Here is a 13,989-nt window from a genome sequence, read left to right as displayed (position 1 = left end):
TCCCTAAAATGCAGCACAACTCAAAATATATACATTGGGAAGTCTAAAAGTACAACTCAATTCCACATTTACTGAGTTCAAACCCTATTCAAAGCACTGCACACTATCGTGGGAGTGCAAGAATGGTTAAGATATGGCCCCTACCCCAGAAGAATTTACAATCTAGCAGGGGAGATGGACACTTCGTAGCGACTGTAAAAACATGAGGCAGATCTTAAGATAGAGGCATCCCTGGGAGCTTTGGGGCACATGGAAGGCTGTGCTTAGACCAATCTCACTGGGGGGATGAATGAAAGTATAGAGGTGTGAGAAATACTTTTAGAAAAAGAAGATTCTTGAGCTGATTCTGGAAAGTGAGTAAGAGATTCCAAGATAAAACATGTTGGGGAAAGTGCTCTGGGCTGAGGGGACTATGTGATCACAGACACAAAAGTGTGAAATTAAAGAGAAACTACAAGTATTTTAGGACGACTAGAGCATAAAGTGTGAGTTAGGAAGTGGCGCGAGATGAAGCTAAACAGATAGAGGAGGTGATCATTTACAAGGTATTTTTGATCAATGAAAAATGTATTATTGAAATCCAAAAATTTTAAATATAATAATTTAAAATGTTTATTTAGAGGTTGGGGAAGGAAGGATTGGGAGTTTGGGATTAGCAAATGCAAACTAGTGTATATAGGATGGATAAACAGCAAGGTCCTACTGTATATCCCAGGGAACTATATTCAATCCTGAGATAAACCATAATGGAAAAGAATGTATATATGTATAACTGAGTCACTTTGCTGTACAGCAGAAATTAACACGACATTGTAAATCAACTATATTTCAATAAAATATTTTAAAATAATTTAAAATAATTTTTATTTAAAACAATGACTTTTCTTTCCTTTTCTTCCATTTCTCTAGATCAAAAAGATTTCCATTGACATACCCTTTCCTCCAAGGACCCGTTCCTGCTCTCCTTTGCCATTTTATATCTAAATAAACCTGTTAGTTTCTACTTTATATGATATGCATTTGAATAACGTCTTCCCTCCCTTTCCTTTCCTAGACCTTAAAATCATCTTGCAAAGTAGGATTTTCACACAGTACCCAACATCATAGCTTTTCAACAGCATCTGTGTGGCGCTTTGAACTTTTCTAAGCATTAACATGATTTCTTAAACTAACCGTCTACGGTAATGTAATAGCGTACTTTTCCCTCTAGAGGGGGTGCGAGGAACTTTCTTTCATTCCACCTCTAAAGAAGTGTTTTTTTGTGTGGGTCAAGGACAAAAGGGAATCCTCATAGGTATATAACTAGATCATTAACCACAGAACATAACTCTTATAAGACTAGGTGTAGCCTTTATGGGTAGTATAAGTAGAACTGAACTGGAGAAAAAAAATTATATTTTCTTGGAACTTTCTTCTGCATGGGACCAATCTAATGGTTCTCATCCTGTCATGCATATGGTATGAAAGACTTTGCCAAGGAGTACCCCTATCTTTGGAAGCCCAGAAGGAATAAAGGTGGGTTTAAAAAAAAAAAAAAAGACTCAAAGCAGGTATACAGCCAGATACTTAGGCCTTCCACTAGTCCAGGTAAAAATGTTTATCCTGCTTGTTTCACCAGGTTATGAAACCATGTAGTGGTCTTAGCTCTGATGTCTTGCAAGGATTAAGGATGCATTTGCCTCAGGAGCTCTTCATTCGTTTAGCTCTTGGGACCCTCACAGGACTGAATGTAATGACACCAGCATTTGGATACCATTCACCTACCAACTAATAGTAAAAAGTAGAACTGTGTAGACATATAGAACAGACTTGTGGTTGCCAAGGGGGATGGGAATGGGAGAGGGAATAATTGGGAGTTTGGGATTAGCAGATGCAAACTATTATGTAGGATGGATAAACAGCAAGGTCCTACTGTAGAGCACAGGGAACTATATACAATATCCCGTGATAAACCGTAATGGAAAAGAATATGAAAAATAATATATATACATATAACTGAGTCACTTTGCTGTACAGCAGAAATTAACACAACATTGTAAATCAACTATACTCAATTAAAAAGAAAAAAAAGTAGAGCCATGTAATGATCCTTTGTCTCTGAAATAATGAAAACAAGCAGCAGAAAATAAACTCATTTGCTTCAGGTCACAAATCTAATTAGTTTTGAAAAAATATCAGCATCAGAGTGGTTTGTAATCGTTTAATAGTTATATTATTTCAGCAGGAACTCCAGTTTTCAATAAACTTTTAATGTAATAAAGTAAAAATAAGTCACTGGAGACAAATTAGGATATGAAGCTACTCCAAAAGGAAAATTATTTTAGTAAAGATGATGGAAGGTATTTCTGTTGTGTTGCCTTTGTTTTGTTTTTTCTAAGACAGTAGCAAGACTCTGAGTTCATAACTCAATTTGAATGAAAGAATTCTCTTTGGAAGCTTGGCTGCCAAGGTTTCCAAGAAATCGAGAGGTCATGTATCTGAAGAAGACTACTTTTTTTTTTTTTAAGGGACGACATTTATGCCTTTTCCAAATGTTACAGTAAAACCAGGTGGAAGAGAATGGTTTCAGCAGTTAGAGAAAAAAAAAATTACAAATCTGGGGTTTGGCCATTAAAAGTTATTTACAACAATGGGAGAGGGAAAAAAAAAAGACAACAAGAAGCTGTTTCACATTACATACCTCCCCCCGCCAACCCCAAAGCTTAATACTTGCTTACCAAGTCAAAAAAGAGAAACAGTTGATTCACAAGCTGGAGGTTTGAACTTGAGTAAGACATTTTAAAAACCTACACAGGGGCAGTGTCCTCCCCAGCCCAGGTGCCACTAGGCACAGCACAAGAGACTACAAACTCAACAGGGGAAGGCTGGACACTCAGGGTTTGGGAGTGTAGGCACTTCCATATCTGGCTCAGGGATTTGGGGAGTAAACAAAACCTACCTGGAAAAGAATGGGGACGACAACCAGCAATTGCCAAGAAGACTACTTCTAATTGTCCTAATGCCACAGAGCTCTAGTCTCCGGAAGAGAGTAAAAGTCTAAGAAATTACTTTTAATGCAAGTTATTTGTTTAATACTTATGTGAGTTATTATAAAATAGGCCTACTTTTCATTTAGAACCAAGACCAAAACTATTTACTTAATTTTATCCTAAATGTGCATGTTCGGACTTAGGACATAAATACACCATAATACAGCCACACACATGCAATACACACATGTGTGCCCATATGTGCACATTTCTACACAGAGCATAAATCTTACTCCTTTCCTGATTCACTTTAACCTTCTTTTCCTCTTTTCCCTTCATTCACCTCTTCTTCTTTCAAAGATGGATTCAGAATTGTCAAGGCACGGCAATGATGCAGAAGCTTGATGGTGGGAAAGATGATTGTGGAGGAGTACAGAGGGGTTTGCAGAAAGTTGGTCAAAAAAGACAAGAGATGAAAAGAGTTGTTATCTAATAGCACTGGATTCCTTTATTACCCACCGTGACATAATTTTAAGTGACCCTATCAACATTTCCTCGCTGCAAAACACTGTCTATCAAAAAGCACATCAGTAGAGTATGTAGTTACTCAAGGTTGACTCCAAGTTGTAATTCTAAAACAAATGAAAGTGAAAATCGGGGTTTTGTTCTTATACTTGATCCCATTATTAAAAATGTGATCTGTAACTGGTACGATATCACTGGTACCATGTCTAGATGAATAATTCACAGAATCAGAGGATTTCTGCCTTGGGGAAGGATAGCAACTAGAAAAAAGAGTGGATCAATTACCAAGAGCATACTTGAAATAAAGCAGAGTGGTGGGATGCAGTGGGACCTCGGTAAACTGGAGTTTCAAATCAGGGCAAGTCTTTCCAGGGTGAGATGTTTTCTTAAAAGGAGGAGGGGAGTGAGGTCTTGGCTGATTCTGGGGCGAGGACTGAAGAAAATGAAATAAGCAAGGATTTTGGCAGTCCAATGGACTGAATGGAAGCATGAGATATCCAAAATTAGGCCAGATCTCCCCCAAAGGACTCATGCTGAATTCTGGCAGAACGGGCAGGAGGCTGAGGAACCAAGGGCTCTGAAAGGCAGAGTGAAATTCCCCATAATCTCATGATCCTTCCAAAACAAAGTCCCTTTAGAAGGATGAGGTCTGCATCAAACATATGAAGCAACTGGAACTCTCATATATTCCTACGAGCAGGATAAATTAACGTTACCATGTTGGAAACCTCTTTGATGGAATCTAGTAAACACATATATACCATGACCCAGCAATTCTACTCCTGGGTGTCTACCCAAAGGAGATGGCATATACCTACCCAAAGATATGTACAAGGGTATTTATAGAAGCTTTATTTGTAATAGCCAAAGTTGGAGGGAAACCCTAGTAGAGTTGATAGATAAGTAGTGGTATATTTATATAACAGAATACACAGCAAATTGAAAAAAAAATTACCACTATTTGCACCAATATGAGTGAATCTCACAGACAAAATGTTGAGGGAAAAAGGCCAAAAAAAAGTTTATACTACATGATTCCATCTATATGAAGTTCAAAAATGAGCAAAACTAATTTTAATTATATAGGTCAAATAGTGGTTAGCTTTGTGGAGGTATCAACCAGCCAAGGAAATGTGCTTAGGTGCTGGAAACATTCTGTGTCTATCTGGTGGCACTTACTTGACTATATACACACATAAGAATTCATCAAGAGGGACTTCCCTGGTGGCGCAGTGGTTAAGAATCCGCCTGTCAATGCAGGGGACACGGGTTCGAGCCCTGGTCTGGGAAGATTCCACATGCCACGGAGCAACTAAGCCTGTGCGCCACAACTACTGCACTCTAGAGCCCACCAGCCACAGCTACTGAAGCCTGTGTGCCTGGATGGAGCCTGTGCCTCACAACAAGAGAAGCCACTGCAATGAGAAGCCCGCTCACCACAAGGAAGAGTAGCCCCTGCTCGCTGCCCACGTGCAGCAACGAAGAAACAACGCAGCCAAAAATTAATTAATTAATTAAAATTAAAAAAAGAATTCATCAAGCTGTACACTTACATGAAACCTCAATAAAAACATACCAAGGGGCTATCCCTGGTGGCGCAGTGGTTGAGAGTCCGCCTGCCGATGCAGGGGACACGGGTTCGTGCCCCGGTCTGGGAAGATCCCACATGCCGCGGAGCGGCTGGGCCCGTGAGCCATGGCCGCTGAGCCTGCGCATCCGGAGCCTGTGCTCCGCAACGGGAGAGGCCACAACAGTGAGAGGCCCGCGTACCGCAGGAAAAAAAAAAAAAAATCCTACATAGAATCATTTAATTTTAGAACTACAAAGAAGCTTAGTGATCTTAGCCAACTTTTATTTTACAGATAAGGAAACCAAGTCTCAGAAGAATTAAGAAGCTTGTTAATATCATGCAGGTAATTTATTTATTTGTTCAACAAGTAATTACTGGAAGTTTATTCTTTGCTGACACTGTATTAAGATACAGGTTATCAAGACGGACACATTACCTGCTTTCATGAAGCCTACAGTTTAGCTGTAGAAACAGAAACTAAACAACCTAAAAAATACGTAATTACAGATTGTGATAAAAGTTGTGGAGGACCAACGCAGGGTGTTTTTAGTGATCGCACCTGGAGCACAAGCCCAGCTCACCTGGCTGACAGAATAGTGCTCTCTTGATTCCAATAAACACTGCCTTTTCCCATAAACTTTGAACTTTTAAAAAACTAGGAGCAAATTCTAAGTCTACATAAATTTATTTCTCCAGATTTCAAAGGGCAACCTTTAATTATAAAAAAGCATGGGAAAAACAATAAATAAATGTAAAGGAGTGACTCTCTCAAGACTTGCCAAAAAAGACTCGATTTCAGCAGGAAGAGCACTGCTAAAATTATTGGACTTGAAATATGCTTCCTGTTTGTTAAATCTCAGTACTTTAGGTTCACGAGGCGAATGACCTGGCAATGGTCTCTCAACCACTTTCGCCTCCCGTGCCTGTTTATTTGACATTATGTGGATCCAACTGTTATAAAGTAGCCAGAAATTTGGAAAACAGAACCAAGATAAATCAATCTCAAGACAGCCAAAATCTCTGTAATAAAATTAAAATACACAACACATCTGATTTCTTAACCAACTCACGGTCTGTTACTTTGGAGATTTGTTTCGAATGACGCCAGCTTCTGCTTGAGATCTATCTGGGGCAGATGATCTTCCCAGAAAGGCTGCTCTGATTTACCTGCAACAAAACACAAGTCATTAGTAACCTCAATTTTCTTTGATAGTAACCTCAATTTTCTTTGATAGGAAACACGCATAATACCAGTGTCTTGAGTTTGGGTCCCCCCACCCTGAGAAAAGTACACTCTGAGATGAAGATTTGAGTGAAAGTAGTTCATTTCGGAGCTCACCCTAGGAAGCGTCAGTGGCGAGATGGTGAAGAGAGACAGGAGGGAAGGGCTATTCACACCTGGGACACATCAGACTGGCAATGCTAGGAGCCTCGGGATTGGTCCACCTAAGGGCGAGGAGGCTGGGACCATCCATCAGCATTTGAGGGCTGCACCTGGGGACTTAGCTCCCTGGTGCTTCAAGCTACCCCTTGTGTGAGCTGAGCACACAGGCAGAAAGTAACAGCTTTTGCACTGAGACACCATCTGTGCATAGGAAAATGGCAAATACTGAGGGACTATAAAAGGCCACCAACGGTGTTGGCCACACATACTAGTGGAGTGTTAGCGCAAGCGCGTGCAAAGGGGTCGATTCTTACACACAAATGTCAGGCATGTACAGAAAGTGCTGGTTTAACAGTTAAGTAGAAACCAGCTAAGAGAGGATTTAAGGCACAAGACCAATTTGCTTTAAAAACTGAATAGCAGTATGTGCCAACAGGCACAGGAAAAGATGCTCAACATCACTAATCATTAGAGAAATGCAAATCAAAACTACAATGAGGTACCATCTCACACCAGTCAGAATGGCCATCATCGGGCCTCCCTGGTGACGCAGTGGTTGAGAGTCCGCCTGCCGATGCAGGGGATACGGGTTCGTGCCCCGGTCCGGGAGGATCCCACATGCCGCGGAGCGGCTGGGCCCGTGAGCCATGGCTGCTGAGCCTGCACATCCGGAGCCTGTGCTCCGCAACGGGAGAGGCCACAACAGTGAGAGGCCCGCGTACCGCAAAAAAAAAAAAAAAAAAAAGAATGGCCATCATCAAGAAGTCTACAAACTAATGCTGGAGAGGGTGTGGAGAAAAGGGAACCCTCCTACACTGTTGGTGGGAATGTAAATTGGTGCAGCCACTATAGAGAACAGTATGAAGGTTCCTTAAAAAACTAAAAATTGAACTACACTATGACCCAGTAATCCCACTCCTGGGTATATATCTGGAGAAAACTATAATTTGAAAAGATACTTGCACCCCCATGTTCATTGCAGCATTGTTTACAATAGCCAAGACATGGAAGCAGCCCAAATGTCCGTCGACAGATGAATGGATAAAGACTGGTATATTTATACAATGGAATATTAGCCATAAAAAAGAATGAAGTGCCATTTGCAGCAACATGGATGAACCTAGAGATTATCATACTAAGTGAAGTAAGCCAGACAGAAGATATCATATGATATCACTTGTATGTGGAATGTAAAAAAAAAAAGATACAAATGAACTTATTTACAAAACAGAAATAGACCCACAGGCAGAATAGAAACTTATGGTTCCCAAAAGGGAAAGGGGTGGGGGGATAAATTAGAAGTTTGGGATTAACATCTACACACTACTATATATAAAATAGTTAATCAACAAGGACCTACTGTATAGCACAGGGAACTCAATATTTTGTAATAACCTATAAGGGAAAAGAATCTGAAAAAGAATATATACATATATATATATGTATAAATGAATCACTGTGCTGTACACCTGAAACTAACACAACATTGTAAATCAACTATACTTCAATTTAAAAAAAGAAAAACAATTTAAAAAATAGAAAAGTAAAACAATAAAAGCAGTATGTAAATAAAGCTATTCTTTTCTTCTCATTACTTAGACCATGGACCATCTGTGGCCTAGGCGTAATAATCAACAGAATTACTTTTCCCAAGGGAAGGTCAGTCTGGGTCTTCACATCTGCAACAGTTGCAAGAGTCTTGTGATCAGTTTCAACGGAAGAATGAGCGAATAGTTGTCATGTGTGGTACCAAGGGAATTTATATATATAACAATTCATTTTTAATGTAGTGAAGGAAAAAGAAACTAAATGGAAACTAAAGGAATTGCTCCACCTTAAATACATCTTTATCATAGATTATTTTCTAATACATTCCTCAAGGGTTAAGGAGAGAAATTATGAAATCAATTAAGAGATTGGAATCCTTGGGGTTTTTTTAAACTAATCATTCAACTTAACATCAGATAAATTCTCTTTCTCTAACAGATGAAGTCATTAGCACGATATTTCCCTTGCCCCATCTCCTGATTTTTGTTGTTATATTTCTATAGTCAAGATAGAACAATACACTTTTCTTTAGCCCAATTTTTGCAATTACATCAGGTTCACTTGATATTTAAGTGAAAGCACTGCTCCTCACCAGTCCTTCTACCGCAGCTTCCCTACACCTAGATTCTTTATTTCGATTTATCTTTTTAGTTGGCTGAAGTTCCCGGCCAAGCAGTTTTTCCAAGCAGGGCCCTTGAGTACGATTTTTTTTTTTTTTTTAATGCTTGCCTTTGTTCTTCAGTGACATCTTGGCTGGGAATAATACCCTTCCTTCACACTTCCCTTCCTTCAGAGCTACCCTGTAGCCTTTCTCCCTTATGTTAGGTTGTCACACGCTGCTATGAAGTAGTCTGATGCCAGCCTAAAGTTTTACCTTTGTAAAGGACTAGGTCTCAGCCCAGAATTTTCAAGAATTTCTTTTATTCTTGGAAATATTGCTGTTGAGCATTTGTATCCATTTTCCTAGAATATGAGGGGATTTCTTTTTTGTTTTTTAAGTTAATTTTTATTGGAGTATAGTTGCTTTACAATATTGTGTTAGTTTCTGCTGTACAGCAAAGTGATTCAGTTATACATATACATATACCCCCTTTTCTTGGATTTCCTTCCCATTTAGGTCACCACAGAGCACTGAGTAGAGTTCCCTGAGCTATACAGTAGGTTCTCATTAGTTACCTATTTTATACATAGTATCAATAGTTTATATATGTCAATCCCAATCTCCCAATTCATTCCACCCCCACCCCCCAATGAGGGGATTTTTTAACATGTATTTTCTTTCTTTTCTTTTCTGTCTTTTTTCATTTCTGTAAGACCAGGTCGTCACTTCTTTTCTGAAAGGAGTCCTTTTTCCTGTCTTGCCTATTTCTTCCCAATGGTCATTTCCCCTACACTGTAGCCAGAAGACAAACAGTAATGTCACCTCCTCATTCACCTTTCTCCACAACTGGGTCAGGATTCTGCAGCTGCTGAGGCCTAAAGGGAAAAGAAGCAACTTCACATGCTCTGTTGTGATTTTCTATTTTGTTACTTCTGGAGTCTCCCGTTTCTTTTCTTTGCTGCCACTTTTCGAGGGTGATGGCATTGAGCTTTTTCTCCTGATGATGATTTTTGCTGGCCCTTTACTATGTGTTACATTTCTGATTCTGTAAGGCAGTCTGTTCCATCTTAACATAGATATCCCTGGAATTTATATTCTTAAACTCCCTAGCTAACGCATATGCCCACAAAGATCAGTGATGCTGAGGCGTGTATTCTTACACCCAACAGTACTCACTTTTCATACTTAGCCTCTCTGAGATTCCGTGTGACTTTCTCTGCAAAAGGAGAATAAAATCTTCCCAGCTACACCTTAATTATGAAGTTGTGACAATAAGATACGTGAGTTAGTGTGTAGTCATATATTTCAGAAAACTTTCTCACACTCAAGAGAGCTGATATTATTCTTGTATTTTCTACTTTCTCTTTACATAAACTGAGAAATTACTCAAACTGGAGTATTTCGTTTCTTTACCAGTTTGGGTACTAGAGTTGCTAAACTAGTTACCAGATTTTTCGGAGATTTTATTCTCTACTGCATTTTACTTAGGAGAGTTGCTACTGTGGATAAATGTAAAATTCCCTCCTTTTTGTAGTTTTTTTATAGAGACCTTAAACCTTGAATATAGCCTGAATGGCATAAATTCAGTGATTATCTTTAAATGTTGATTCATTTATTTGTAACCTGAAACCACACCATAAAGGAAGACTAAGCAGCTAAAAGAGAAAAAAGAGAAACAAGGATGAAGCGGTGAGTTCTTTTTACAACACTCTTCACGCTGGGTAGGTGACTACAGAAAAACAAAGCAGCAGAAAAGAATCTGTCTCCAGTTCCAGCCCAGGGACAGGCAAAGCCCAAGACAAACAGCTGAACACGCTGAGCTGGGAAGCCCATGTGCATTTTACTATCTATTAAGCCAGGAAGGTAAAGGGCATGAAATACATGTTCCCACTAATTCCTAAAACCAAAAGCTCTGTGCTGGTTCGTGTAATAACCAAGGGGAAGCCCGCCTTGATCCTACGCCGAATGAAGTTCTGTTGGCCCCTTCAAAACCCCTTAACTTTATACCAAGACAGATATAAGGAGGAGTTTAACAGATGCATTTATTTTTATGGCTGAGTTTTCTTAGGATTCTGCCAATGCGGCACCTACCTGTCGAGTGCAGGGATTAACTTTCTTTTCTCCAAGAACTTATCAATATCTCTGCTCCTTGCTGGAGACTTTCCATCTCACAAAGATCATGAAAGACACTCAGCTTTCCCCCATCTACTTACCTTTACTTCCTGAGGTCAAAAGGCCACTTCTTAGCACACACCCTTTTCTGCTCAAGCCTCAGGAACCCCCGGTCCCACAGCTGTCCTCAGACAGTGACAGTGAAGGCCTATTAAGAAGTGCTTTTAGGGGCTTCCCTGGTGGTGCAGTGGTTGGGAGTCTGCCTGCCGATGCAGGGGACATGGGTTCGTGCCCCGGTCCGGGAGGATACCACATGCCACGGAGCGGCTGGGCCTGTGAGCCATGGCCGCTGAGCCTGCGCGTCCAGAGCCTGTACTCCGCAACGGGAGAGGCCATAACAGTGAGAGGCCCGCGTATGGCAAAAAAAAAAAAAAAAAAGAAGTGCTTTCAGGGTCACGAAATCTAGAGGTTTGGAACAGCCTTGGGATGCCTCGTAGCCCCGTATGAAAGGACCAAAGAGTAGGGTGAAGAAAACTTGGCTATAAATGACAACGTATTTCAAAGCTGGATATATTTTATTTATAAATAACATTTAGATACAGAGGTTTATCAGATATTCTCCAAGATCCCCAACGTACTAGCATAGACACACCAGAGAGGAAAGAGAATGTGTTTCTGACATACGGCAGCAAAATCCAAGGCTGGTTATATCCAGACATCTCAGTAAACAGAGTGCCAGATCACTTGCAAACGACAAGCATTGGGTTTATTTTGTTATTTGTGGGTACTCCTGAATAATCTCCCTTAATACCTTCATTCCTATTATCTAGGCTGTACAATTACATCACATCCATTGTATGACTTCAGGTCAACTTAAACTCATTCTTCAACTGTCATGAGTACTAACTTAAAGACAATTATGAACAAACCGTGTTGAAATGTTAACCCCTCTGCTCCTCCCACAGACATTCTCCCTGTGAATTTACTCCATCTGTACATGGTGGGAGACAGTCTAACAGAACTGATAAGAGATTGTTTTCACTTATTTCTCAATAGTATCCATTCTGGAAAGTGTAACATATTGGAATTTTAGAAGTATGTCTTAATGTCAGTCACACTTCATATGTTGATACTTTGCTTTTTAAAAAACTATCAAATGTAGACATTGATACTCTGAAGCCCAAACGTTTCTAACAAAGGTCAAATTCTTCATCTGTTCCCAGTAGCATCAACTCAGTAACTGTTGGGAAACCCAGGAAATGGGACTCTAAGGACACAGAAAGCTGTGCGGTACCCACATGAGAGTGGAGCGGAAATCATTCTGTTGCAACAGAGATGGCTTTATTCATTCACACACATATGTTCCCATGACTGCTTTCACAGCATGGTCGCTTTGTTGATCCCACTGTATTTTCACGTTTCAGTTGAGGAAATGATTTTCCCACTTTATGTGTCATTCATTCCTGATATGTATGATTTTCATAATCTCAAAAAAAATCTAATTTGTGGATGGGAAAAGTTCCTACTAGCAAGGTACTAGAGCAAATGCATAGTCTGATGGCAACACAGCATTTATAAGTCCCCAGAGCTCCTTCCAAGGACGCTGCACCCCATAAGCTGACCCTAGGATATCTCCAAGATGAAATCTACAACTCCAGTTGCTCTTCAAGGGGCTGCCGACATTGGCGACTCATGCATTTAGATTCACCTGTCTTATTTTCATCTTGAAATGGAAAAAGAAACCCATAATATTTCCCAAGGATTTCTGCACAGAGAGGAAACATTAACTATCAAACAACTGAGAGAACTGAGACTGAGTTCTGGAAAAGCTGGGTTCCTCCTTTTTAAAAAACAATACATACAAATACATGCTTTGGTAAGATCCTGAGGGACTTAGAATTTACCTTTGCTTAATATGATCTTGGACCTGAACCCACTTTAGTAAAGCCTTCAATTCCATATTTGAGGAGGACTGTAACACCATTCCTTTACCTTTCTAGCATGTCTTGTTTAAATATTATAAAGATCACAGTACAGCTCTCGGTGTTTCAGCAGAAAGAACTGCTGGTTAAGGTCACAGACAGAATGCATACAAGGCCAAAGTAAATAAACAAGAGGGAATCATTTTTTTTTAAAAAAAAAAAGAACTTTAGAAATGAATTGTGCTGCAAAACTACTTTTGCAATAACAGTGTCATGTTTGGCCCGACTACATTTCAGAGGCACTGCATTAATATAAACAGAATCATCTAATGCACTTTTTCAGAACAGTGCTTCTCGGCCAAGGCCTAGTGTGAATTCATCCTACTGCTAGGTGTCGTTGACACTTTGGTCTGCTTTACTGGCAACATTTTTGGCAATGCATCCTATACTAAAAAAAAGGCTGGAAACCAAGCGTGTGACAAGAGCCCCATCCACCGTGCTACTTCTTTTCATGCTTCTTGGTTAATTCCCCTGCGCCCGGCCGGAAGCTGCCCCGGGGGGTGTCGCCAGCCCTGGCTTCCCTCTGCCGACTCTCCCGGGAGACCTGCTGCACAGCCCGCAGGATGGCATTCTGCACGATCTGTTTGCTGGCGATCTGCAGCTTCGCCTCTTCAGGCTCACTTCCAGGTTTCTCACCTAGCCGAGAATACAAAAGGGAGGTGAAAAGAACAAGATTAATTAATTAATCTTAATTAATTAATTAATTTTGGGAACTGTGACAGGCAAAGGCAGGTAGGCAAGGAGATACTCTAACGAAGGTAATATCTCTAGAGGGACCCACATTAGTTGCGGGGGGCCCTACACAGCACACACCACTCTCATCTCCACGTCTCCCTTTCCAACACAATCTCCATGTGTCTGCCCCAGTGATGCACCCAATTTCTATTCTCATCATCCCAACATCCTCTGCTGCTAGTGGTGGTCATGAGACATAGTCCTGGCCAGTGAGGACCCTGGGAAAGTTTTTGGAAGGGGGACGGACTCATGCCCCCTTTGGCACCTTCCCTTTCTTCCTATGTGGGATGCAGACATTACACCTTTAGGTGCTGTAGCCGACTTACAATAAGCATGAGAAGAAAGTCAACATTCTCGGCATGGTTGGGGAGAAAAAAAAAAAAGAACCTATTTGGAAAGCATCATTCAGCATCTGTACCGATCCTGGACCACGTACTTCTGGACTTGTTTGTATCCAAGATAAATACACTTCTTTTTGTTTCATCTGCCATTAGTCAGGTTTTATGGTACTTGCAGGCAAACATATGCTTAATGGATACAACTTCACTTGGGGCTGGAGAAGA

The 13,989-nt window shown here is 40.4% G+C and overlaps 1 protein-coding gene across 2 annotated transcripts in view; it reads right to left on the bottom strand.

Annotated features, from left to right (window-relative positions):
- Positions 1–11,265: 11,265 nt before the first annotated feature.
- Positions 11,266–13,989, bottom strand: part of AKAIN1 (A-kinase anchor inhibitor 1) — a gene marked incomplete at its 5' end in the record, with an annotated part of 81,768 nt that continues 79,044 nt past the window's right edge. For both annotated transcript variants that reach the window (XM_082641717.1, XM_082641718.1), the window contains one exon: positions 11,266–13,327. In XM_082641717.1, coding sequence (XP_082497843.1) covers positions 13,131–13,327 — 197 coding nt within the window. In that variant the 3' untranslated portion in view covers positions 11,266–13,130. The remainder of the gene's footprint in view (positions 13,328–13,989) is intronic.

Source organism: Mesoplodon mirus, assembly GCF_964341445.2.
Source record: "Mesoplodon mirus genome assembly, chromosome: 13".
NCBI lineage: Eukaryota > Metazoa > Chordata > Mammalia > Artiodactyla > Ziphiidae > Mesoplodon > Mesoplodon mirus.
This window is presented reverse-complemented; position numbering and strand designations above follow the sequence as displayed.